Source organism: Astyanax mexicanus, chromosome 6 (assembly GCF_023375975.1).
Source record: "Astyanax mexicanus isolate ESR-SI-001 chromosome 6, AstMex3_surface, whole genome shotgun sequence".
Lineage (NCBI taxonomy): Eukaryota > Metazoa > Chordata > Actinopteri > Characiformes > Acestrorhamphidae > Astyanax > Astyanax mexicanus.
The window spans coordinates 49,909,439-49,937,149 of NC_064413.1; the positions used below are offsets into that span (position 1 = coordinate 49,909,439).

The 27,711-nt window shown below is 37.2% G+C and overlaps 1 protein-coding gene across 1 annotated transcript; it reads left to right on the forward strand.

Moving 5' to 3' along the window:
* The first annotated feature begins 493 nt into the window (after positions 1 to 493).
* Positions 494 to 17,672, forward strand: si:ch73-206p6.1 (phospholipid scramblase 1). Its single transcript, XM_007253762.4, has 8 exons — positions 494 to 546; positions 699 to 790; positions 1,348 to 1,428; positions 2,806 to 2,848; positions 7,152 to 7,372; positions 9,122 to 9,283; positions 13,610 to 13,768; positions 14,836 to 17,672. Exons 3-8 carry the CDS (start codon positions 1,354 to 1,356, stop codon positions 14,863 to 14,865), a joined length of 690 nt encoding a protein of 229 aa, XP_007253824.3. The 5' UTR covers positions 494 to 546; positions 699 to 790; positions 1,348 to 1,353; the 3' UTR covers positions 14,866 to 17,672.
* Positions 17,673 to 27,711: the final 10,039 nt, after the last annotated feature.

Consider the following 27,711-nt stretch of genomic DNA (forward strand, 5'->3'; position numbering starts at 1 on the left):
TACTCCCCTTCATATTTTCCTTGAATCCATGAATTTTTAAATAATTGAATCCTTGACTGACAAGAAAAAATGGACAAAAGTGAAACTAACACACAATTGCAGAAAAAAAGAACATCATCCTGAAAGTTAAACATGGTGGTGGTACTGTGATGATCTGGAGCTGCTGTAATTGATGAAATCATGAATTTTTCTCTCAGAAAATCCTGAAGGATAATTTTTTTTTAGCCATTTATCTCCATTCACCTCCATTCATTTTTTTACTCTCTCTCTCTCTCTCTCTCTCTCTCTCTCTCTCTCTCTGGCTCCCTCTATTGGTTAATAGTAATTTCTCTGATAAGTGCCTAGTGATCAGCCTCTCCATAAACCAGCTCTGGCACGCGCAGCTTTGAATAGGCTTTTGTAGCTGGTCTGAGATGATCTGATCTCTGCACGCTGATTGGCTGGCGCTGGAGGAGGGCGTGACCTCTTTGGCCAATGGGGTGCGTTGTTTTTTATGGGTCTATGAGAGTTGAAGCAGCCTGTTATTTTTTTTTTCCTAAGGAGAAGGTAAAGAAGGAGGAGGAGCTGGTGTTTATTCTATTATTACAATAATACCATTATTGTTATACAGTCAGTATAGTGTAAATAGCCATTACATTAAGACCAGCATGTGCTGATGGATGGAAGCTACATGTCTGCTGTGATTTGGTTTATTATAGGTGATTATTCCCCCCAGTGAAGATGTCGGTTGTGGGCTGAGGCTGGGCAGGGAGCCCACTGCTGATCTGGACGGGCCGAGCTGCAGTAAACGGTGAGCAGTACAGGGTTTGGACTGGCTTCTATTTATTGCCTTTTTGATATATTAATTATGGGATATAAAACATATAATAACAGCTATTGCCTTTTTAAATTGCATGGCATAACGTTATATTGCAGAGAGGATCTGGGTCAGTGGTGCTTTCCCTACAGCTCCAGGATCTCCATCTGTCAACATGTTAATTGTTATCCCCTGTAAATCAGCCTTACTGAGCGCGTGCTGTGTCGTACAATGCTCTGCAGAAACCTCCTATATGTATGCACTTGTTGTTTCCGGCCATAGTAGCCGTGCGTAATGCGTAACGCGCTGCGCGTAACGCATTATCCATGTATCCATGAATCCATGAGTTCTCGTGTTGCAGCGCGCGCTCAATACCGGCCTCTTTACACAGCCATCTGCCTGTTCAGATAAGAGAAATCACAGCTAAACACACGTAATGAGATTTTCACCAGTTCACTCTCGGTGCAGTTGTGTTTACACTTATCCACCAGCAGATGACGCTAAATACTCGTTTTCTTTTCGTTTGACCCACTTCTTTTTTCCCCATCCAGGAACGCATGGCGCATAACATGTACATGGTGCCCAATCCTGGCATGCCAGGATGTCCAGCTGGGCTAGAATACCTCACACAGGTAAGAGATGATACTCTTCTTTTGGTTTCATTGGATCAAGATGGTCAAAATGGTTATGCTGGTTGACCAGCTTAGCTTTTGTCTTTTGTCCAGGATATGATGTATATATTTTTGAGCTAATTAACTAGTATAAACACCATGACCATGCTGGTTGACCAGCATTACCAAGCTGGTCAATGACTATGACCAACAAGCATGACCAAGCTGATCAATGACCATAACCAACCAGCATGACCAAGCTGATCAATGATTGTGACCAACCAACATGACCATGCTGGTTAATGACTATGACCAACCAGCATGACCAAGCTGATCAATGATTATGACCATGCTGATCAATGACTATGACCAAGCTGGTTAATGGCTATGACCAACCAGCATGACCAAGCTGGTTAATGACTATGACCAACCAACGTGACCAAGCTGATCAATGACTATGACCAACCAACATGACCAAGCTGATCAATGACTATGACCATGCTGGTTAATGATTATGACCAAGCTGATCAATGACTATGACCAAGCTGGTTAATGGCTATGACCAACCAGCATAACCAAGCTGATCAATGACTATGACCAACCAGCATGACCAAGCTGGTTAATGACTATGACCAACCAGCATGACCAAGCTGAAGCTCCCCTATTGCTACAATAAAGGGTGCGTCCCAATTGCGTACTAATTACTAATATTAACTCGTTTTTGAGTATGTAGTCTGTAGCGTAGACGAAAGTAGTAAAGGTGAGTATACTCAAATAGACAAATACCTAGGCTGTGCCCCAACGGTGTACTCCATGCTAGTACTAATATTTAAAGATACACTATATTGCCAATATTCAAGTATTCACTCACCCATCCAAATTATGTAGTATTTAATTGCAATTAAATGCAGTAGGTGGCTGAAGAACCTCAGATTTTTTTTATTGATTCAGTATTAGCAAAACATATAAACATACAGAAAGAAAAAAAAATAATACAAATATATTTAAGGGGAAAAAGGGAGAATGTTTTATGCTTTATCAATTCTTGTTAGTACAAAAACCTTTAGAGATTAGTATTTAATACATACATTTAATACAATAGTATTAGTATGCAGTTTATAATTGGCCTAAGTCTAAGTGACCAAAATAAAATGCAATATATACTATGCTGGTCAAGAGCTGCTTAACCATCTTGCTTATAATAAAGTGTATTTTTTTTTCATCTGGATAACCAGCTTTTAAACCACCCTAACCATCAAACATCAGCTTAGACCATCTAAAACCAGCTCCAGCAAAGGCTGGATTCCTCAGCCGGGCATGATTTCATTTATATTGATATGTCATTAGTCTGAAAGCTTTACTGTGAGAGCCCTGAGTGTTTCTGGTGTGCTTACACAGGTTGATCAGCTGCTGATTAAACAGAAGGTGGAGCTCATAGAGGGTAAGTATGTTCAGTGCTGCTGTCACAGCTGTTTAATGGGATGTATGGGATGTATTGATCCAGGGCACTTAGCCAGTATGACTCAGAGACGCCAGGAACAGGACGGGTTATTGATCCAGACTGATATCATGTTCACATCATGTAGCTCCTATATGTAATGCATCTTCCATTCTTCCAAACCAGCAGCATCCCCTTTATTTCCCGCTTCCATTAAAATGAACCTTTACAGAAATGATTAGCAAATTATGTATCTGTATGTTATGAGTTTTTTTAGAGATGTTATTCAATATTTTAAGGAATTTGTAATACATCATTTAATGAATCGGAATCAGAAAGTTCTATATGGCATCAATTTTTAAGAGATTTTTCAAATCTTTAGAAAGATTTGAGTCATTTTAGCAGCTCAACTCATTATTCTGTATTTAGGTATTAATTTTCTAAATCAGTTTCTCTGATTTTGCTATTTATAGGTTTATGTTTAAGTAAAATGAACATTGTTGTTTTATTCTATAAACTACAGACAACATTTCTCCCAAATTCCAAGTAAAAATATTGTCATTTAGAGCATTTATTTGCAGAAAATGAAAAATGGCCAAAAACAAAAAAAGATGTAGAGCTTTCAAACCTCAAATAATGCAAAGAAGTTCATATAAAGTTTAAAAAATTCAGAAATCAATATTTGGTGAAATAACCCTGGTTTTTAATCACAGTTTTCATGCATCTTGGCATCATGTTCTCCTCCACCAGTCTTACACACTGCTTTTGGATAACTTTATGCCTTTACTCCTGGTGCAAAAATCCAAGCAGGTCAGTTTGGTTTGATGGCTTGTGATCATCCATCTTCCTCTTGATTATATTCCAGAGGTTTTCAATTTGGTAAAATCAAAGAAACTCATGATTTTTAAGTGCTCTCTTATTTTTTTCAGAGCTATGAAATATGCAGTACAATTCTATACGGTAGCTTTTGGGACTTTTGACACTCTTTGGGATGCTTTTTTACAGCTTTGTAACTCCTAACTTATTATGTTAAACTTATAAAGCATATCATTTATTTATTCATAAAATTATTTATTTAATTTATATTAATTTACAAAATAATTATATACATAAATGTATAAAGATACTTTTACATAACTAAGCAAAAGTTTAAGAAACTGCCTAAATGGTCTTTGGGATCAGTAAAGTGTCTGTCTGTCTGTCTGTCTGTCTGTCTGTCTGTCTGTCTGTGTCTGTCTGTTTTTCTAGCTAGGTATGTAATTCTTCACTTTTCAATGTATTATAATGTGAACCTGCCTAAGAAGCATTCATTCTGTATACCTTTCATTTGAGTAAAGTTTATTAATATTATTAAACAACTAGAAACAGCTGTTTTTGTTATTAGATAGACATTAAAATATTAAGAATATGTCAGAATTATGTAACGGTATTGTAAAGGGTACAAGCAAAACGACAGGTGTGGAGCAGACCCATTTAAAAGATTTCCAAGGTTTCCAGAGCTGTGAAAATATATTTACCACTTCCCAATTACTTTTTGCATTTTTATCATATTAAAGCATTTTCAGTCACCCAATTAATTGTTATTCAAAATCAGCATGACTAAAAATAAAGTACAGCTTCTACTGCATGAGCTGCACACTTTTACAGTGCACTCAATGTGTTGTAGATAAAGATTATTCCAATTTTACCTCACCCATGGGAGAAAGTGATTAGCTACTATAGCTACTTAATTTACATATTAAATTGACAATAGGGTTATATTTCAGTAGCCACTACATCTGTAGCATTAATCATGCTTCAATAGTGAAACTGAAGCCAGCTGTCAATTGAAATCTCATACAACTCGCTCTAATGATGATGATGATATTGATGATGATGATGATGATGATGATGATGATGATGATGATGATGGCGGCTATACTTGGCTCTCCAGTCCGCCCATCTATCTTCAGCCTTTAGCTTCGTCTATCTGGCTGTAGATGCAGGATTCCACTGATTAAAACGATAATGGAGAGAAAATACCCTACACTCGAGGCATGGCTGTGATACTGTGTTGTGTAGGTGTTGTCCTAATTCGTGTTGTTTGTCACACATTAGGTGACTGGTTAAAACCAGCTTTTTTCCACCTACAGAATATCACTCGTCTTCGGCCCATTTCTCACCACGCAAGATGCTCAAACTCTGGTTCACCCTTTCATATTATCCTGTCTAAATATGAAGTATTATATTAGATGTATTAAACACAGAGTGATCTATTTTAAGCGTTTATTTCTTTTATTGTTGCTGATTTATGGCTTGCAGCCAATGAAAACCCCAAAATCAGTGCCTCAGAAAATTAGAATATTATATAAGACTGATTGGTACTTTTGGCAGTGTGGGCAGTGTGCCAAATCCTGCTGAAAAAGGAAATCCGCATCTCCATAAAAGTTGTCTGTAGCAGAGGGAAGCATGAGGTGCTGTAAGATTTTGTGGGAAAACAAAACTGCACTGACTTTAGACTTGATAATAAAACACAGTGGATCAACACCAGCAGATGACATGTCTCTCCATTAAACCATCACTGATTGTAGAAACTTCACACTAGACCTCAAGACCTCTGGTCTCTTGATTTTCAAAATGAAATGCAACCAATATGAAGATGGACAGCAGGACTTGGCACACTGCCCACACTGCAAAAAGTACGAAATTGGTCTTATATTATATTCTAATTTTCTGAGAAACTGATTTTTGTGTTTTTCATTGGCTGTAAGCCATACTCATCAACAATAAAATAAATAAACGCTTAAAATAGATCACTCTGTGTGTAATATATCTATATAATATATGAGTTTCACATTTTGAACTGAATTACTGAAATAAAGTAACTTTTTAATTATATTGAGACGGACCTGTATATATGCATTTTAAACAAAACCATCCCCTCACTTACAGTAAAGTAGAGTCAAAAGTTTGGACACACTTAAATTTAGTGTTAAACTCAAAAATCATTGTTTTCAAATGTTCTGCATTGTAGATTCATACCAAAGTCATCAAATTATGAAGAAAAATATATGGAGTTATTTAATAAAGAAAAAAAAATGACAGCTCTGCACATTTGGTATTTTGGCTCGATTTTCTCAGTCGGCTTTACGAGGTAGAGTCACCTGGAATTCAAGCTTTCAGTTAACAGCTGTGCTGAACTAGTTAAGAGTTAATTACTTGAATTTCTTGTCTCTTAATAAAGTGTTTGAGAGCATCAGTTAAAGTAAAGTAGTGAAGAGGTAGAGTTACAGGTTTACAATGAATAAATAGCTCTATTTGAGTAATGTTCTAATTCTCCATATTATAAGAAACAAGAACTACTCAAATAAGTAAAGAAAAAAATACTCTAAGAAATGAAGATCTTGAACTTGAAAGTATCCTGAAGTGCAGTCGAGTTGCAAAGACCATCAAAAACGATATGACAAAACTGGCTCTCATCAGGAACGCTCCAGGAAAGAAAGAGCAGGAGTTTCCTCTGTTGTACAGAATAAGTTTATTAGAGTTTCCAGCCAAAGAAACCGCAAGTTAACAAACAGCACCCAGATAAGAGCACCTAAATGCTTCACAGTGTATTTTGGTTTGTTTAAAACAGAGACTGTAAAAAAGATGGATGCCGTGTCGCTGTTCCCATTCATTCAATAAAAATGAAGCCAAAATCTTCCGCCATGTTGGCGATCCTGATACCTGAGTCTGCGCAGTAGAGTCCAGAGGAGGGAGAAAGACTGTGGAGAGACAGCCCACTCATTTAAATAACCCCGCCCCTGAGGGCTGCCTCGAGGTCACAGGCTGCAGAGCGGAACGGAGCAGAGCTGACGGTCTGTTATCGGTCCCGGCCATAACCAGCCCTTTTACAATAACCACACCTTTTTTGAATAGAGCTGAATAACGTTTTTAAAAACGAATTATGTGGGGATATAAAAATTTGACAATATAAGCAGAGGTTACACTAGGTGTTACATTTAAATAAAGGAGGTAGAATTACAGTATATTAGAAAAAACGTGATTAAAAGGTGTCTGTTTTGCCATTGAAACCTATGGGGATGGGTGGGGTTACACAGCTTTCTGCAACCGAACAGCAGGGGGTGCCCGACCTGTGGTGGCTTCACTTTTGAGAGACGATGCTCTGTCCAGCTATACACAGTCTATGGTTTAAAACCTTTAAGTTACTACATGATTCCTTATTTGTTACCTGTTGTGACTTCAGTATTCATTTACAATGTAGGAAAAAATAAATAAATTAAAACATTAAATGAGAAGATGTCTTGTGTATGTATTCTGTGCGCAGCTCTGGCCGGATTTGAGAGCAATAATAAGTATGAGATCCGTAACGTGATGGGTCAGAACGTGTTCTACGCGGTGGAGGAGAACGACTGTCTGACGCGGCAGTGCTGCGGCCCACTGCGCTCCTTCACCATCCGCGTCCTCGACAACTTCGGGCAGGAGGTGATCACGGTCAACCGTCCGCTGAAGTGCATGTCCTGCTTCTTCCCGTGCTGCCTGCAGGAGGTGAGTGAACACTCCGTCTCAGTGGGTAGAACTTTTAGTTAGAACTGCACTGAATGTAGAGTTAAATACTCTCTTAAAAATAGAAGTGCTTTAAATGGTTCTAATGGTGATGGTACATGCCAAAGGGACAGAAGCTTGTGTTGTGTCCCATGACTTTTGACATTGTTTCACAAAAGCTAAATAATGCTGCTCTGAGCTGTGGGCAAGTGTGTTGGAGCTGGTTCGACATTGCTACCATGAATTAAAGCTCACCCTATCCCCTGGAATATTAGCTATATGTTGATTCCACTCAAGCCAGTAGATCATACATAATTTTATGTACAGTAAGTTAGAGCAACAATTGTAGAATTACAGTAATAGTGGTTGGTGTTTTGCAGTGGATAACACCACTACCTGCCAATGAGCTAATTACCACATCATGTGGGAGGCTGCGGTTCAATTCCAGGTCTGGGTAACTGAATGCTGCGATACACCAATATAGTGTTAGAGTCCTTGGACTAGACTTCTAACACTATATAACTGGAGTGAAATGGATTGGGTTGACAATGAATAAGTGAATGAGTGAATGAATGAATGAATTAATGATTTCCTTTGTGCAAACAGTTTGTTCGGTGCGTTTGGATAGAGTAAAGTTAAATACCTGCACAACTTCAGAAATGGAATGTCCCATTCATTTGTACCCACTACAGAGTCCCACAGTCTTCGCTGCAAATAATGCACTTTTAAATGCAATGAAAGCATTTAAACCTTTGTTATTAACAATTGATATACCAGCCTGAACACAACTCATGTGTCACCAGTCAAAAATGTTTTGAATACAATTTTACAGATGTCTGGATATGGCTTGAAGTGTGAAAGTGTGGAAGACAGCAGCAGCAGTAAAACTGTATTCTCAGCATTATGATTAAACTGAAAGTTAAACAATCGCAGAAACTTTTTTTTTTGCCTTCAACAAAAGAGCCAATCAGCATGCTGGGGGGAAAAGTCTTCACATGAAGTGGAGATCTGCGAAACTGCAGTAGCCACAAAACAAAAGCTTGTAAAATCTTTTTTTTTTTTTTTACATTTTTGAGCCAAATGCTGTGAACTACTCATGGGATTGTATCAGATTTTGAACCTGTGTAATTTTCTCTTCAGTTTTGAGTATTTTGGTCTTATTAAATACATTACATTTGTAATAGAAATGCACAGGGTTGTTGTGTCTGGAGATTTTTTTATTCTTAGTTCTTCACTACGCATTATTGGAATCCGGTCTGTTTTTTTTTTTTATTGGTTTTGAGTTTCACACAGATGTTTGGATCTTCTGTAATTTCACTGTGAGTTATATTGAGGGTGGAGGGGAATATAAATCATTCTTACTGGTAGTCTCTATAATATTACTCAAAAACAGCTGAGAGCGCAGGAGGAGGGCTGAGGCGAGCTCAGTAATGCAGTAAACTGATAGAAAGAGCAGAAGTGAATCTAATATTGTGGGCCAGAACCTCGTTTTATCACTCATAATATTTTTCTTACACCAAGTATAAACACGCGCTGGGTTTGATGTTCCTGACAAATGAGAAGTTGCTGTGATGCTTTGGCCAGTGATGCACTTTTTTATTTTTTACATGGAAACACAGCCCAGACAAATGAGCGGTGAATCCAAGTTTCCAAAGTAAAAAAAAAATATATATATATATTTTATTTTTCCTCTCTTTCTCTCTTTCTCTCTCTCTTTCTCTCTTTTGCTGCCGCTGGCTCTCTGTACCCCAGCTGGAGGTCCAGTCTCCCCCGGGGAACATTGTGGGTTATGTGCTCCAGGAGTGGCATCCTTTCCTGCCCAAGTTCACCATCAAGAACGAGCACCGGGAGCCAGTCCTCAAGCTGCAGGGGCCGTTCTGCGGCTGGAGCTGCCTTCCAGACGTGGACTTTGAGGTAATGCACTGTAGCTTTGCCCAAATATCCCACTATTACACTCAGCATTGCATCTGATTTTAAAAATAAAGGAAAATTCTATTTCTGGAGAATTAAGTGTTACATATTCTGTTGATACCTCAGATGTGTTTTAGATCAGAACGTCCTATTTTGAAGATCTATAGCACATCGGTCAATTGCGGATCGTGCAGCTGGATTTAGGGCGTGTCTGTGTGTCTTTTTGGTATCGTGAGGGCACAAAAAAGCACGCCTTGTGCATCTTAAAATGCTAAAAAGGCACGTACTAATTCTCTTAATTAATCACGGGTGTATTTTGGGTGTAACGGGAAATAAAACAATCAGTGTATCAGTTGTCACAAGAGACAGGTGAGCTCTGACTTTGGCGCGTTCATATCTTAACAGCGTGGCACTTTTGTGCATCTCAGCTGAGGAAACTAGTGCTGAGGGCATGCAGTGTGCACAGTGCTCCTGCATGGCTTAGACAGGAAAGAGCGGTATACTGTTTTCCTGTTTTTACTGCCGCCAAGATAGGAACACGCCAGATATTTACCTGTAGTTACGTCACTGTTGCGAAGGATGAAAGGGATGGACGTAAATGCAGAATATTATTAATTATATTTATTAAATAAACAAGATAAATAAAAACAGTAAACAAAACACGGGTAACGCAAAAAACTTACAAAAAAAAACAAGGCTAGGATAATATCAAACTTGAACAAATACTAAGAAACACAGACTAAGAAACTAAGACTAGGAAACAAAGACTAAGAAACAAAAACCAACCTGACACATACACAGCAAGGTAGCACACAAAATACAAAACTGGCATACGGGAGACAAGGATACAAACGACTCGACACTGAACATTCAAACAGAGGGGCTTAAATACATGAGGAGAATGAGAAACACCTGGGCTTGGATGACGAGGGGGCAGGGTTACAGACAAGACACAGGTGAGGACTCCAGGGTGGAGACAGGTACAAAAACACAACAAAAGCACATGGCTGGGAACACTTGACAGGAAAACAGAGGGGCAGGAGCACAAGAGACCAAATGAGGGAGAAACAGAAGACAGACATGGGCTAAACTGTGACAGTCACCATGTTTGACCCCAACTTCCGCCATAACCTGCCTTATTCATACATGAACTAATGCAGCACCAATACACACTCCGTGACACAGTCCAACACACACTTTGTTTCTCTACACTTTCAGCATAGCTACACACATTCTTGTGCACTTAGTGTAAGGGGCTCTTAAAGGGACAGTGTACACATTACTGAATACTGGCTGTTACTGACTGTATTTACCCCAGGCCATTTAAATGATCATCCCCCCCCATTGTGAGAATGTGTGCAATATCATACACCTTTCCTGAGATTTTTATATCCAACAAATTAAGGTCTAATTCAGAAATCCTTACAATATAAGGAATAATAATATAATAATAATTTATCATGCATTTTTTATTCCAGCGCCCCACCTTGGCTTTATCTCCCCTTAAACATACTAGTATGTACTAGTATTTTAATTGACACCACTGTACATTTAAATATATACTATGAACAAATTGTCTTAAGAAGACCAAGTGCAATTAATCTCAGTTAATCACAGAATTATTTTGCAATTAATCTGATGACATTTGTTAATCAATTGACGCCACTACAATACTTCAATAATTCTATTTCATCTCAGCTAACTCACATCACCTTGCCATGATCATGCTGGCAAGCTGTGCCATGAGGAATCATTTCATGACCAATTTATATTCTTCTGTTCCATGATTTTTGGCATGCCAGTGTATCAAATACAGTACAGTTACAAATAACAAATTTCGGTACCATTTTAAAATAAGACTACCTTTATAAAGGGTTTATAAATAGCTTACAATTAGTTTATTAATGGTTACTAATTAGGTTGTAAATGCCTTAAAATCATTAATAATCAGTTATAACACATACGTAGAAAGGGCAACAGTATAGATGGCTGTGGGTTCACTATTTGCCAAACAACAGGTCATTGTTGCCCTTTCTACGTATGTGTTATAACTGATTATTAATTATTTTTTAAGGCATTTACAACCTAATTAGTAACCATTATTAAACTAATTGTAAACCATTTATAAACCCTTTATAAAGGTAGTCTTATTTTAAAGTGGTACCCAAATTTCAAAATTAAGGGGTCACGGATATAAAAAAAAAAAAGGAGATATATGAACCCTGCTTTTTATTTTCCTGTAGGTATTCTCTCCTGAGATGACTGTGTTCAGCTGGAGCAGAATATACACATATCCTACACAGCTGTACTTTATCCTGTATGAATTATAAGTGTTATAAACTCTGTAACAGTAGTAGGGGATCTGGGATTACTGGGCTTAAGGAGATGTTAGTACTGAACAGAATTGAGGACTGTGATAAATAATCAGACTGTTATTTATCCTCTGAGAGCAGTGTGTGATTTGGCAGTCTAAGAAATCGTGCTGATATTTATAGCTGGCTATAAGCAGAGGTTACTCTCAGACTAATTGTATGTCTGGAATATGAGCTGGATCTGAGTAAACATGAGGTCATCAGTAGGAGCCCTGCGAGTCAGTCAGCTCTGACCCTGCACTGATCAGGATCATTTTTATCTTCTTTTATATTCTAGTGCACTGATGTGGTGATTTGGTTGCATTCAGCAGTAATGTGTGTTTGTAGAAGATCAGAGGTCAGTAGCAGGATTTTATAATGGATGTGTCGAGTAAAAGGTAGTCAGTATAACTGGTGAAGGACTGGGGAGACATATGGTACTGTTTATATGTACTGTGTATAACTTTGGCCATTTGCATTTAGGAAGGTAAGTCAAAAACAACAAACTGTAAATATCTAGCCTCAGTAATTAAAACATGAAGTTTCTTCTGGCATTTGTAAGTGATCCATTCATTCAAAACTTCATCACTCAATCTGTCCATCATTCCATCAATCACTCTATCCATCCAGCCATAGCTCCTTCTATCCATAACTCCTTCTATCCATAACTCCATCTATCCTTAACTCCATCTATCCATAACACCTTCTATCCATAACTCCTTCTATCCATAACTCCATCTATCCTTAACTCCATCTATCCATAACACCTTCTATCCATAACTCCTTCTATCCATAACTCCATCTATCCATAACTCCATCTGTCATTAACTCCATCTATCCATAACTCCATCTATCCATAACTCCTTCTATCCATAACTCCATCTATCCTTAACTCCTTCTATCCATAACTCCATCTATCCATAACTCCATATATCCATAACTCCATCTATCCATAACTACTTCTATCCATAACTCCACCTATCAGTCCATCCATTCATGTGTCCATAACTCCATCTATCCATAACTTCATCTATCGGTCCCTCCATTCATCCATAACTCCATCTATCCATACATCCATCATCCATTTATAACTCCATCCATCCATAACTCCATCTTTCTGTTCATTCATCCATCCATAACTCCATCAGTCTCTCAATCCATCATCCATTCGTAATTCCATCCATCCATAACTCCATCAATACCTCCATCTACCCATGACCCCATTCATCCTTCTATCTATAACTTAATAACTCCATCCATCCATCACTCATTCTATCACTCTATCCTTCCATCAAATCATCCATCCACCCATCCATCCATAACTCCATTTAACTATCCATCCACCCATCTATCTGTAACTCAATTTATCCATCCATCCATCCATCCATCCATCCATCCATCCATCTATAACTCCATCCATCTATCTATCCATAACTCCATCTATCCAATATTCCATCCATCCATTCATCCATCTGTAACTCCATCCATCCATAACTCCAGCTATCCATTAATCCATTCATCCATTATCCATCCATCCATAAATCCTCCATTCAATAATCCATCCATCCATAACTCCATCAATCACTCTATTCATCATTCATTCATAACTCCATCCATCCATAACTACATCTATTCACCTATCCATCCAATCCGTAACTCCATACATTTATAACTTAACTCCATCCATCCATTAATAACTATATAACCCAATGTGAGTTATTGAGGGATTGGGAATTAATAATACATGTTATTAATAATATATAACAGGAGACCAAGAATAGAGCCCTGGGGAACATCCTGAGTAACCAAAGCAGTAATCGATTTGTGAATCTATGAATAATGAGCCAGCAAGACGAGCTATTATCAACTTAAATTTGTAGACAGTCTAATAAAGTGGTATATTAGAATGTGGTCAGTAATTTAATGTGTATTAAATTAATCATATACAGTATTACTGATTATTGATGTTCTCTGGCAGATTATGACGATGGATGATGTCAGCATCGGTAAGATCAGTAAGCAGTGGACAGGGCTGCTTCGGGAAGCTTTTACGGATGCAGACAACTTTGGAATTCAGTTTCCCATGGATCTTGACGTCAGAATGAAAGCGGTGATGATCGGACTCTGCTTCCTCATTGTAAGTATTGTGCTCTTAATTTTTGTTAGGATGCATTTTTGTATGAATGTCAGCACTTCATGCTTCGCTCTGATGACAACTTTTATGGAGATGTGGATTTCATTTTCCAGCAGGACTTGGCACACTGCCCACACTGCCAAAAGTACAGATTGGTCTTATGCAATATTCTAATTTTCTGAGACACTGATTTTTGGGTTTTATGCTTAAAAATGCTTAAAATAGATCACTCTGTGATTAATACATCTATATAAAACATCAGTTTCACATTTTAAACTGCATTACTAAAATAAAGTAACTTTTCATTTATATTATTTTTTTAGATGCACTAGTATATATACAAACACATTCATGCAGCCATGAAGAAAACGAAAAACACATTTATTGAAAAACCAAACTACATGTATACGATTTAATCTGTTTTTGCTTTGTTATCACAATGCTGTAACAATTTTGAAATGCAATATTTTCAAAAATATACATGTTGTGTTCTATTGTCAGATAATGGATAATAGGACATAATTGGAATTTTGGAAAGTGGTCAAATGGTGGCCTTTTTCCCCCTCATTTTCTCCCAATTTAGCTAGGCCGGCCAATAGTCCCAGCCATTTAGCTGTTACTCAGCTGTGTATCTCCCATCACTAGTGATGCCACAACATAAGGAGGGTGAAGACTAGAAGTCAGACTCCGCCTCTTTTTGAACTGATGCTGATGCAGCATTGCAGAGTAGCATCACAGTGCACTCGGAAGAAAGCGCAGCGACTCGGTTCTGATACATCAGCTCACAGACACAGCCTTGTGCTGATCCACATCACCTTAGGAGTGATGAGGGGAAAGAGCGCCATCTACTGTACCCACCCAGAGAGAGCAAAGCCAATTTTGCAGCTCTCAGGGCTCTGGCAGCTGATGGCAAGCTGCATGACTGGGATTCGAACCAGCGATCTCCCGATCATAGTGGCAGCACTTTATCCTTTTGACATTACCTAATAAGGAAGTTGTGACAACTTTATCACTGAACAACACTTCAAATATTTTAGTATTTAATTCTCTTTCTTTATGTTTCTTTGCAGGACTTCATGTTTTTTGAGACGAACAACTAACTGCTGTGCAAAACCAAGACGCCATTATCCTTCAGAAAAGAGGAGGAGCAGAAGACCCTCCGTCCAAATTCCTCAGTTAGATACACGTCCCAGTCCCCTCAGCAAATGCATGCTAATATAATAACGTGTCCGTGTGATGGAGTAGAAGTAGCCAGATAGGGGCCAGCCTTGGAAAAGCACTGCAGCGTTAAAATAATTTTATTTAATTTGTGATTATTTCTGTGCAGCACTGCTTTCAGGGGAAATTGCCCCCAAAACCTTACAGCAGGGGTCGGCAATGAAGTTAGGCTGTGGGCCAGATATTTCCCTAGCCATTAAGCCAGTTTTGGAAAATGAAGAGCAGAGCAATGGGATGGAGTGCTACAGACTAGTAGCTCTCCAGCTCAGAGGGTTGTTGAACCCAATTGCAGAACAGTTGATCTCAAAGCAGGTAAACCCAAGAAGAAAAAAAAAAAAAAAAAAAACACAGCTCCTAACGCGGGATTGAAGCCGTGTCAACAGGGTTGCGCTCCAATACCCTACCGCTGCCCTGGCTAGTGAATTGGGACGCAGCCGGGGAAAAAAAACGCCCCTATAAGCAGATAGGGAGCCCAAGAATGGACAGGAAAAACAAGAATGGCCGGATAGGGGAGGTATGTAAACAAAAGCTCACCAGAGAAGCATTTTATTTATTTTATTTTATTTCATTATCGTTCATTATAGCTCAAACAACCTCACAGGGCAGATGTTTCATGCTTATTGCCGCCTATTGCCGACCCCTGCCCTATATGACCTATTCACCCAGCCTGGCTCAGACTCTGTGAAGTAACCCTCGGTATATTGAAGCCTGTAAGTGTACAGTGTAAAGTGTAGTGTTTCTGGTTCACGTTGTTGCTTCACAGAAAAAAATAATATATAATAATAATATATGAACAGCTCTTTGCCTCATAAAGCCCCTAATATTTGTAAAAACTGGCAAGAACTTTTGGCCTACACTCTAGTGTGATGTAGAGGTTTTCTGCGACGCTGATATAAGTGACCAAAACCACATAGTACACTCATAGTCAAGTGTCAGAAAGTGAAAAAAAAATAGTTTTAAATGTGTGAACATCTATGTTTTGATCTTATTGTTTGTTTTTAGCCACATTTTAGCTCTGGAGAACATTCTCCACAGCATCTCAGTGCAATTACACTTTTTTTTATAGCTGTGTCCTAATTCAGGGGCTGTACCCTTAAAAAAAAAAAAAAAACGCAGACATAGACGTTAAAGTCTGTATAAACCACAAATTCTGAACCACCATTCGCTCTTCTGCTGATGCCCTTTCTAAACGAGCAACCTAAAAATTTGCTTGACTTCTCTTATGCGTCATGTCACCACATCTTCTACCTTTAACTTCGTTATCTTTCCTTCCTGACTCTACTTATAGGAGAGGGGACTCGCTTTCTACGACAAGCTGAAGCTGCCCGAACTCCAACCCAAAATTCTCAGAGTTTCCTCCTCTCTCGTTTTTCTTTTCCTAAATAGCCATAATCTGATTTTTACAGTGCATTCACTATTCTGCTATATATATATATATATATATATATATATATATATATATATATATATATATATATATATATATATATATATATCAATTTTTTTTTGTTGACAATCACCTGTCTGCAACTGAAAAACTGGGCTAAAATCGTGTAGTGTGAACCTGGCATTAATTACAGGAAGCTAAAACTTCATGTGAAGCATGGCGCTAGTGCGTATTAGCATCAGTTTAGAGTTTTGGAGTGCTAACTGTTTGGAAAAATGTATGATAAGGGTCCCATTAAAAAGATGGAGTGTGAACAGTGAAATAAGCTTTAGATTTGGTGAGAAAATCAGATTTGATCCACTTTTGAACGTAGCCTAATGAGTCTGTGTAGCCATAAAGCATAAACGTATAAAGAATTATATTTACACTAGTACAGTCAAGTCGGGCCACTGAAAATGAGTCAAGAAAAACATTTTTTTAAATTTTTTTTTTAGGAACAATAAATACAGAAGCAGTGTGTAAAATCTGTCATCTGACATCTCAGAATGTAGTTGTAGAGGCTCCTAATGGAGTCCTGTGATAATCTGCCCCATGGAATTTGAATATTCATATAAATAAATAAACATTTACAATGGTACAGCTAAATTGCGCCACTAAAAATGAGTCAGTTTTCAAATGGAGCCCCTGAATTGGGACACAGCTATTATTTGAAAGACATTCAGCCAGTTAATCTGAACAGTTCATGAGAAAAACAAGGCCATTTTAAGCTGTGGTAATAGTATTGATATGCAATGATGTATGTTCTGTGTTTTTATTATTATTATTATTTTAGTATTTGTCAGCACTGTTAATTTACTTTATCATTTTTGTTGTAGTTCTATTTATTTAAATGTGTTTAACTTATTCATTTTAGTAGTATCGTGTGAATTAGCATCACTTACAGCCAATGTGAACAAATATTAAATAAATACCTATATTGTAGTATCAGATGTTTACACTAGAGGGCAGCAATAGCCTGTTTAACACGTGCACCCACTTTATTCATTTTAATTTTGTTTTTTTTTCTTTCTTTTTTAATGCTAACAAACCCGAATCAATAACACTTTTTATGACTCAGGAATGCATGCATGCAACTTATGCTTGCACTTTAAACATATCCATAGAACGCTTGTCTGTGAAGCTCTAGTTCAATGGATGCCTGTTGTGGTTATATTGTTTTTACAGTGATCTACAGAATGTAGTCGAAGCAATGCCTTGTTCTACTGGTTATTTTTATTAAAATGATTTATTTTCATCTTTCAAGAGGCTCGGAGATCTTTTTAATCAAATATACAGTGCAAGAAGTTAAATTACACAAAAGCATGCATTTATTATTAATTAATTAGGGTTGAGTTATCTGTACTGGAAGCCACTATGAAATAGTGATGACCTGATTTCAGTAATCTTCATTTTGACATCACATCAAGGAAAACATTGTAAAAACGTAGGGGGGAAACAACACATGTATCTGGTCATATACAGAGACCACTTCAGTTTCTGAATCAGTTTCTCTGATTTTGCTATTTATAGGTTTATGTTTGAGTAAAATGAACACTGTAGTTTTATTATATAAACTGCAGACAACATTTCTCCTAAATTTCACATTAAAAGATTTATTTATTACATTTAGAGCATTTATTTGCAGAAAATGAGAAATGGCTGAAATGACAAAAAAGATGCAGAGCTTTCAGATCTCAAATAATGCAAAGAAAACAACAAGTTCATATTCATAAAGTTTTAAGAGTTCAGAAATCAATATTTGGTGGAATAACCCTGGTTTTTAATCACAGTTTTCATGCATCTTGGCATCATGTTCTCCTCCACCAGTCTTACACACCGCTTTTGGATAAATTTATGCCTTTACTAAAAATACTAAAATTCAAGCAGTTAAGCATTTTTAAGTGGTCTCATTTTTTCTCAGAGCTGTATGTTTTAAATGCTGATCAGCAAATGATATATGAAAAAAAAGGAAATACCAGGAACGATTAATAATTCCACAATTAGACTGAAATGTGCGATATTTATTGAGCTACACATACAGAAGCAGTGTGTAACATCTGTGTAACAGGGCAACATGCCAGACATCTCAGAATGTAGTTGTAGGGGTATTATACTTCCCTTAGTATATTTAACATGGAAAAGTACATACTTTTATTACTTAAATTAAATCATACTTAAATACATATTAAATGTACTATTTAAGCTGTATTTAAATACAACATAAAAGCATTAGGTTGTGTTTTTGAGTGTTTGTTTTTTTAATATATTCATATAGTGTACATTTAAGTGTGAGTTTTTTTTAACATCACTTTAAATAAACTAGTAGATTGTAAATGTACTACTTTGCGTATTGATGCACATGTTGTGTACATTTTAGTGACACTGGCAAAAACATTAAAGTGAACTTTAAGCAATATTTAATGACTACATATATTTTCTATCAACATAACATATAATTTAAAGCATGGAAGTACAGAGAAAGTATAATGAATGTTTAATTTGTATTGAGTATAATAAACAGAAAACGCCGAATTTTAACATACTTTTAATGCTCTTAAATATACTTTCTTCTCACAGGTTTTTGCAGTAGGTGTGGAGTGTTGACAGTGGTTCAGGGTCTCAGCTTGTCCAGAAATGCATGTGTACAGCGTGTTGTCTAGAAGTGGCTCAAAGTATGAATTACATTTCACAATGATAGGGGGAGCGAAGGAGGAAAAAATGGCAATTTTTATACAATGCTTTTTTAAAGCCAGACCATAGACTGTGTATAGCTGGACAGAGCATCGTCTCTCAAAAGTGAAGCCACCACAGGTCGGGCGCCCCCTGCTGTTCGGCTGCAGAAAGCTGTGTAACTCCACCCATCCCCATAGGTTTCAATGGCAAAACAACTTTCAATCACATTTTTTTCCAATATACTGTAATTCTACCTCCATTATTTAAATGCAGCAGCTAGTATAACCTCTGCTTATATTGTTAAATTTTATATCCCCACAGAATTCATTTTTAAAAACTTTATTCAGCTCTATTCAAAAAAGGTGTAGTTATTGTAGAAGGGCTGGTTATGGGCGGGACCAATAATAGACCGTCAGCTCCGCTCAGCTCCGCTCTGCAGCCTGTGACCTCGAGGCAGCCCTCAGGGGCGGGGTTATTTAAATGAGTAGGCTGTCTCTCCACAGTTTTTCTTCCTCCTCTGGTCTCTACTGCACAGACTCGGGTGTCAGCATGGGCGTGGTAGTGGGGGGAAAAGTGGACCTGACCACCCAGGGCCCAAGTAGAGAGAGGGGCCCATGAAAATTTTTGCTCACGTTCCTTGTGTACTGGCATGGATAGGGGCCCACTGTCACTGAGAGTGTACAGGGCCCCGAATTTGCTGCTACGCCCCTGGGTGTCAGGATCGCCAACATGGAGGAAAATTTTGGCTTCATTTTCATAGAATGAATGGGAACGGCGACACGATGTCCATCTTTTTTTTACAGTCTCTGAGCCAGACAACCAAAGATCAGCTTTAATCCAAGATTTTCATTGATAAAGGTCCCTAGTTTGAAAATATGGGCTCTAGTTCCAGCATAATGACCAATAAAGCCATGATTACTCTCAGATTTTGAAAAAGCGCACATAGAGACTCCCCAGCTAAACAATTTTTGCTTAGTAAAACGTTTTCTGAATGTTATTATTATTTTTTTTCATTTTCAAACATTCTGGTAATGTTGCAACAACATCACTTGTGTCAATGTTACTTTTGCTGTTTTCATAGTGTTAGTATTTGTCTAGTTGGTAACATTATGTGAGAAATGTTCTAATAATGTTGTGATGTAAACCCCTATTATGTCAAACAAATTCAAAACATTTCTGGAACATTATAAATATTTCTGTAATTTTACAGGCAATCCTTCCTGGACCTTTTTCAAAACGTTGATGAACATTGATAAATGATGAGCATCGTACTTGTTTGGATGTTTGAACCCTGGATTTAACCCTGAGCCCTGAAACTATTGTGGGCTGTTTGGAAATCGTTTTGCCTTTGGCTTTGCATATCTTGTGGTGTCCCACAGGGCTCTATTTTAAAGCCTATGAATTTAATGTTAATTATGACTGATATGAGCTTATATACAGGATTTAATGGGTTAATGAAAAGTGTTGACGCGTCCTACAACCCCAGGAGCCCCTCACGTTTTATACTGCTCCTGTTGCACGCCTATTAACTTAATTAAGACTGTAAAAAATGCCCACCAGCGTAATGGAAACAAACATGTGGCGCTAAATGTCGAAGCGTGGCCATGATTAAGGGGTGTTTGGACCTAATTGGTTTTGGAAAGGTTGAGTTTCAGTGTTCTCTCATCTACGTGTTCTGAACACTCTGGATCCTTCTTCTTTAGAAATAAACTCCCAACTGGTACATACTGGTACTGGGACAGTACAGGCCAAAAGTTTGGACACACCTTCTCTTTTTTAATGCGTTTTCTTTATTTTCGTGACTATTTACATTGTAGATTCTCACTGAAGCATCAAAACTATGAATGAACACATGTGGAGTTTTATGTACTTAACAAAAAATGAGCTAAACCTCCACAGTCACCGGACCTGAACCCAATCCAGATGGTTTGGGGTGAGCTGGAGCACAGAGTGAAGAAGGCAAAGGGGCAACAAGTGCTAAAAAACACCTCTGGGAACTCCTTCCTTCAAGACTGTTGGAAAACAATTTCAGGTGACCACCTCTTGAAGCTCATTGAGAGAATGATGCCAAGAGTGTGCAAAGCAGTAATCAGAGCAAAGGGTGGCTATTTTGAAGAAACTAGAATATAAAACATGTTTTCAGTTATTTTTAATTTTTGTTAAGTACATAAAACTCCACATGTGTTCATTCATAGTTTTGATGCCTTCAGTGAGAATCTACAATGTAAACAGTCATGAAAATAAAGAAAACGCATTAAAAAAGAGAAGGTGTGTCCAAACTTTTGGCCTGTACTGTACATTATTATTTTCTTATATTACTTATTTTCATTTTTCTAGCTTTAACTAGATCTTATTTGTATCTGTCTTGTGTTGATTATATTTATATGGAAAAAGGAGAGTTGAGGTGCACATTGAATTCTGTCGTGATTTGGGTTCAGCCGTGGTTTTATGTTTTTTGGATACAATCCGGGTTAGCACCCAAACATCCCTTTCAGACAGCTTCCTCTTACAGCGTCCACAGTTAATCCTGTTGGATGTGGTTCGCCCTTCTTGGTGGTATGCTGACATTACCCTGGATACCGTGGCTCTTGATACATCACAAAGACTTTCTGTCTTGGTCACAGATGCGCCAGCAAGACGTGCACCAACAATTTGTCCTCTTTTGAACTCTGGTATGTCACCCATAATGTTGTGTGCATTGCAATATTTTGAGTAAAACTGTGCTCTTACCCTGCTAACTGAACCTTCACACTCTGCTCTTACTGGTGCAATGTGCAATTAATGAAGATTGGCCACCAGGCTGCTCCAATTTAGCCATGAAACCTCCCACACTTAAATGACAGGTGTTTCTGTTTCATTGTCCAAACCCTGTATATAGCAGTGTGTCTATGTAATGCTAACAAGAGGACAGGCCATAACATATTCATTGACTAAGCCATCAGTTCCTGAATTCTTTATTCCTCAGTACTGTTACTCCTCCTCACAGCCAGGCTCAGTAAACTCTGCTGTAGAGTTCAGACGGAAAGCTGTGGCTCTGAGCCGATTGCGTTGCCAGCTGCTGCCGTCTCGGCTAATCCTTGTGAGTGAGTTTGTGGTCGCCAGTGACAGAAACAGAAGGAATTGATCTAATGGAGTCCAGACTGCAGTGCCCACAGAGCTAAAAGATGGAGGCTGTGTTGAGACAGAGAGTAAGAGAGAGAGAGTCTAAGCCAATTTATGATTCTGGGTCAAATCTACACCATAGCCTCTGCATAGCCAACATACAGAGATATACCATATGCCCAGACCTGTTGCAACAATGCAAGCAAACCAACCAAGTGCCTATAGGACCCCAAACTGGCCTGGGGCCTCCAGACAATGGCTGGTTATGAATAGAATGCATTGAAAAATGTGAACACCCCTTTAAGTTCTGCAGTCGGCAAAATACATACTAAAAATTAAGAGACAACTTTAATTTCTAAATCAGTTTCTCTGATTTTGCTATTTATAGGTTTATGTTTAAGTAAAATGAACATTGTTGTTTTATTCTATAAACTACAAACAGCATTTCTCCCAAATTCCAAATAAAAATCTTGTCATTTAGAGCATTTATTTGCAGAAAATAAGAAAAGGCTAAAATTACAAAAAAGATGCAGAGCTTTTATATCTAAAAGTTCATATTTATAAAGATTTAAGAGTTCATAAATCAATATCTCGTGGAATAACCCTGGTTTTTAATCACAGTTTTCATGCATCTTGGCATCATGTTCTCCTCCACCAGTCTTACACACTGCTTTTGGATAACTGCTTTACTCCTGGTGCAAAAATTCAAGCAGTTCAGTTTGGTTTGATGGCTTATGATCATCCATCTTCCTCTTGATTATATCCCAGAGGTTTTCAATTTGGTAAAATCAAAGAAACCCATCATTTTTAAGTGCTCTCTTATTTCTTTCCAGAGCTGTATGAAACTTTAGCAATCATAAAGTGGTATAACAAAGTGGATCAACACCAGCAGATGACATGTCTCTCCAAACCATCACTGATTGGTGGAAACTTCACACTAGACCTCAAGCAGTTTGGACTCTGCTCCCTTGATTTACAAGTTAAATGCAAAATTTACTGATGATCAGTGATGGTTTAAGCCATAATTATTTAACAATATAATAAATAAAAGCTTGAAATAGATCACTCTGTGTGTAATACATCAGAGGCGTGCAGACATAGACATCAGGTGGTGCTAAAGCAACTTGTTTTTCTTTTAAATATTATTATTATTAAGATTTTACTGAGGCCGGTTTGAAATGATCTTTTGAAAACCTGAGCGATTAAAAACGAGTGAAAACAGAATTCCCTGAAATCAGCTCCCACACACCCGACCTCTCTCTTCCTTTGTCACGTGACCTCGCGCGGTGCAGTAGCAGTTCAGTTCAGCGAGTCTTCAGCACAGCACGCACAGCAACAGATAGGCTTCTTCTCCCCCGTGTCCCACCAGCCAGGTAACATACACATCAAGTAAAATCGTACCGTTTGCCCTCTAAGCCCAACGTGAAATCATTTTGTTGTGCAGTAAAATGTCTCATACAGCACCAAACTACTAAGCAACTTTAGCCGACTGGTCACCAGATAAACTAGCCGCTCTAGCCCAAATCAATGATAGATAACGTTTTTTTTATATATAATGAATTGTTCCACGTGCGCTAAAAAGTGCCCTTTTTCCCCCCTGAGCACTTGCCCCCCAAAATGCCTGTGCACGTTACTGTATATAATATATGAGTTTCACATTTTCAACTGAATTACTGAAATAAAGTACTTTTTTTTTTCTAAGATGCGCTAGTAAAGTGTGTTTTTTTTCACACAGGAGGCTGTGGCCATCATTGAGAATCAATTCAGTCAAATAAGTAAATCAAATCACAATTATGGACCCATAATAAACACAGTTGTGCCACCTGGGAGCTTCTTTTTTGTGAAGACTCAAGGCCAAACATATCAGTGTTAGTTGGACACCGCTGTGCTCTCGCTAACGGTTGGCTGTACTTCACAAACGAAGGCAAAGCGCCGGTCCTTGGTCAGTCCATTTAGTTTAAAGGTCTGTAAGGTACAAAATAACACTGAGCAGGCCTTTATTGGCTTTTGTTGCTTTTGAAAACGTGGCGTTGTGAGTTTTTTTGGTGGGTATTCTTACCGTGCTTTTCCGAAAAATGGAAGACTAAAAAAGCACTACATGACATGAAAGGAGATGATGCAATTGTTCGTTCTTTGAACAAGCCAATGTTTTCCGGGAAAGGGCGTCGACTTTCCGTCCAAGGCAAGTCAGCAACTGTATAAAAAAAAAAAAGACTATGCTACTGCAGAATGTTTTAGACTTTATTAAAAAGAGAAAATGATTCCATGATTCAGATATTCAAGTATGAGCTTTTTTTTTTTTTTCATTTTCTCAGTCATGAACCACAAGTATTAAGCAACTGGTTTGAATCCCAGTCCAGTTTAAAGGTGAAAGTCGTCTTGATAAAAGAGACATTCTGGGCAAGAAACTAACTGGCTGAGTCTTCAGTGCTGAGGTTTCGGCTATACTCCATATCATTATTCATAATTTTCTCCATCGTGAGGTTACTGTCATTTTACTTTTGTAGGTCAGTGAACTGGAATGTAACCCTAGGCAAATTTTTCAGGGAAAGAATTGCTTACATTGTGAATAAACACAGAGTTTCAGCAGATTACTGACATCCAAACAGTTGCAGAGGGACTTCAGTACGTGTTTGAGCCTAAATAAGCAGCAGCGGTTTCATATGAACATGTTTATTTAAGCTGTGTTTAACTGGAAAATAAAATTAAGCTGTGTTTGTACATTTGGTATACACACCCTAGTGAAAAAAAGGAGATTAAAATATACTAAGCATTATTATGCTATAGTGCAATAAAGTGTTCTTATGACCACATGAATAATATATTTTTTGTACTTATTATACTTTAATTGTATAAAAATAGTGCAAAAGTATACTTAACTGTACTAAAATAGCACTATTTTAAATATACTTAACTTCAGTAACATTTAAACTACTTTATGTATGTAATGCCATATTTTATATTTTAAATATGCTTACAGTAAAATTATAATACATTTAATGAGTATTACTATTAAATGTATTATTATCTATTATCACTATTATACACCAGGTATATTAGAAATGTACTAAGAATGGATGTTAAATATGTGTGATCTATTTACATTAGAGTACAAATATGCTTCTTGTTCATGTCTTCTGTAAGTAGCACACTTCTAGTATACTTTGTTGGGTATAACAATATATTTTGATATACTGTACTACAAATTTTATCATGTTACAAATTTAACTTTAATTTAACAATTTTTTTTATTAGTAGTAGTAATTTAATTTACTTTCTAAAAAGTTGCATGATACATTGCACGTTAAGTGAACTACCGTATCAGTTGTTTTAACACACTTTGCTAAAAATATATAAAAAAAGTATTTTTGAAAATAAATATTTTAGAAGTATATTTAATTACATTAAACTTTAATTGTACTTCATAGCAGTCTATTTTTTTAAACATCCTATATTGTACTTTTTAAAAAGTATGGTCAAATTTTACTTTCAAACATTTGATGAAAGTATAACATTAATATACTTTTAATATACAGTATTTTAAGTAAGTACATACATCTGTTAGTATATTTACAGCATACTTAGACATTTCTCAATATGTTTTAAGCACAATTAAGTATTTTTTTTTTTTTACCACGGTATAATACCAGACTGTAGTCCTGTATTTTTTTTTGCTTGCTCTGGACTCTAAACTACACAACAAAGAGTCCCATAGTAATTCCCAGCATGCACTCACTCCTGACTCTGCTGATCACGTGACACTACTGCGCTCCTGCTCCCCGAGTTACTGATTGTTTCCACCTGGCCTGTTTAGTATAAATACCCCTCAGTTTGCTCTGTTCCCTGCCAAGTATTGAATCTATTTTTTTAGCTCCTTCTCCTCTGCTCCTTTGTTTATTGCCTTTGTTACCGGCTTGTTTTTGTTTCATATAACTGTTTTTTGTCTAGCCCTGTCTTTTGCTATTTAATTGTTATTCCATTGCCAAACTATTTTTATTTTGTTTAATACAGTACACTTATAAGTTCACTTTTACTATAGTTTTTTAATAAAGTATACCTGAACTACAAAACTAAACTTAGGTGTAATCTACTATCTACTTGTGTACTCAAAGTGTACTAAATGTAGAACTACAAGTGTACAAGTACTGTACAAGCAGTAAACTTAGAGTGCATTACTAGTTTACATCTAAGTTTTATTTTTGCCCGTATTAGAAAACTAGTTATGTACTCAAAAGTGTACTTTTTGCATACTTAAAAAACAATTTAGTCCCAAAAAGTATTAAAATAGTACACTTACAAGTCTACTATAATTACATTGATCCTAGTATACTTACTACATAATGTATACTTGAGAAATATACTTCAATTTTACTAATACTTCAAGTTTACTCATTAAAATAAACTGTAAGTATATTTTTTTCCGTTAGGGTGAAATCAGCATGAGAAAAATAAGTAGCCTGTCACCAACAATTCTGAAACCAATAGTAAAAAGATAAACACTACCATCAGCCTCGACTGAACTTACCTTGAACCTGAACCTACCCTAAGAATTTAAGATTTTCTGGCTGTTTCACTGCTTGTCCAGATGGATCCATGAAACCACATTCAAATGGCTCCATTTTACTGGCTTTTTCAAGAAAACCAAAGCACTACAACTCTCACTTTGTCAGATTTCTTATCTTCCATGGACATGTGATCCTATATATTTCATACCTTCTCTACAGTGTAGATTAATTTATACTGTTTATTGCATTTTCAAACCCATACTCTACTCAAATTCAGCTCTTGGATGCACAGCTGGAGTTCGTTCTTGACCCTTTAACTTTACCAAGGAAGACAGATAGTGTTAATCACAGTAACTCCCCAACATACCAGAGCAGCAGCCAAAATTATCCTCCTACAGAGCTTGTTTTCCTGAGAAAACTGTAAGAAAATAAGTCAGTCGCATAGTTATTTGCGTGGTTGTTGTGCTCCTTTATTTATTTATTAATTTATTTATTCAATCTTTTTATATGACCTTTATTTAACCAGGATAATACTATTAAAATCAAAGATAACACACAACAAAGTTACAAAAACATGCTTTTGTGTGCTTTTTTATTTCCACTCATCTCAATTTCTCAACTTCTATGAGCCGTTTGAATGGCTTCATCAGACCCTCATCAGAGCCCCACCCACAAGATCAGTTGAAGAAACTTTGTTTCGTTCTGCTGATTGAGAACCTCAGTACACAGTACTCATCAGGATCAGCCAGCGGACTTCTTCTGAGGGAGGAATCTATACCTACTATTCATGGCAAGGCAGCACATTAGGGAGATGTACAGTAAGTACTTTCAAATGACGACTTTTGTGTTTCTATTGCACAAGCTAACAATAATGCGATATATGCTCAGTGTATACATGAAGCATGGCCAGCAACAGTTTATTTGCATAAAAGTGACAGAGCTCTTAAACGGCTCATTCTGAAAGGGCCTGGATTTGGCAAGAATAGAGCTGGTATGAAGAGCATGTAAATGATTTCCACTTT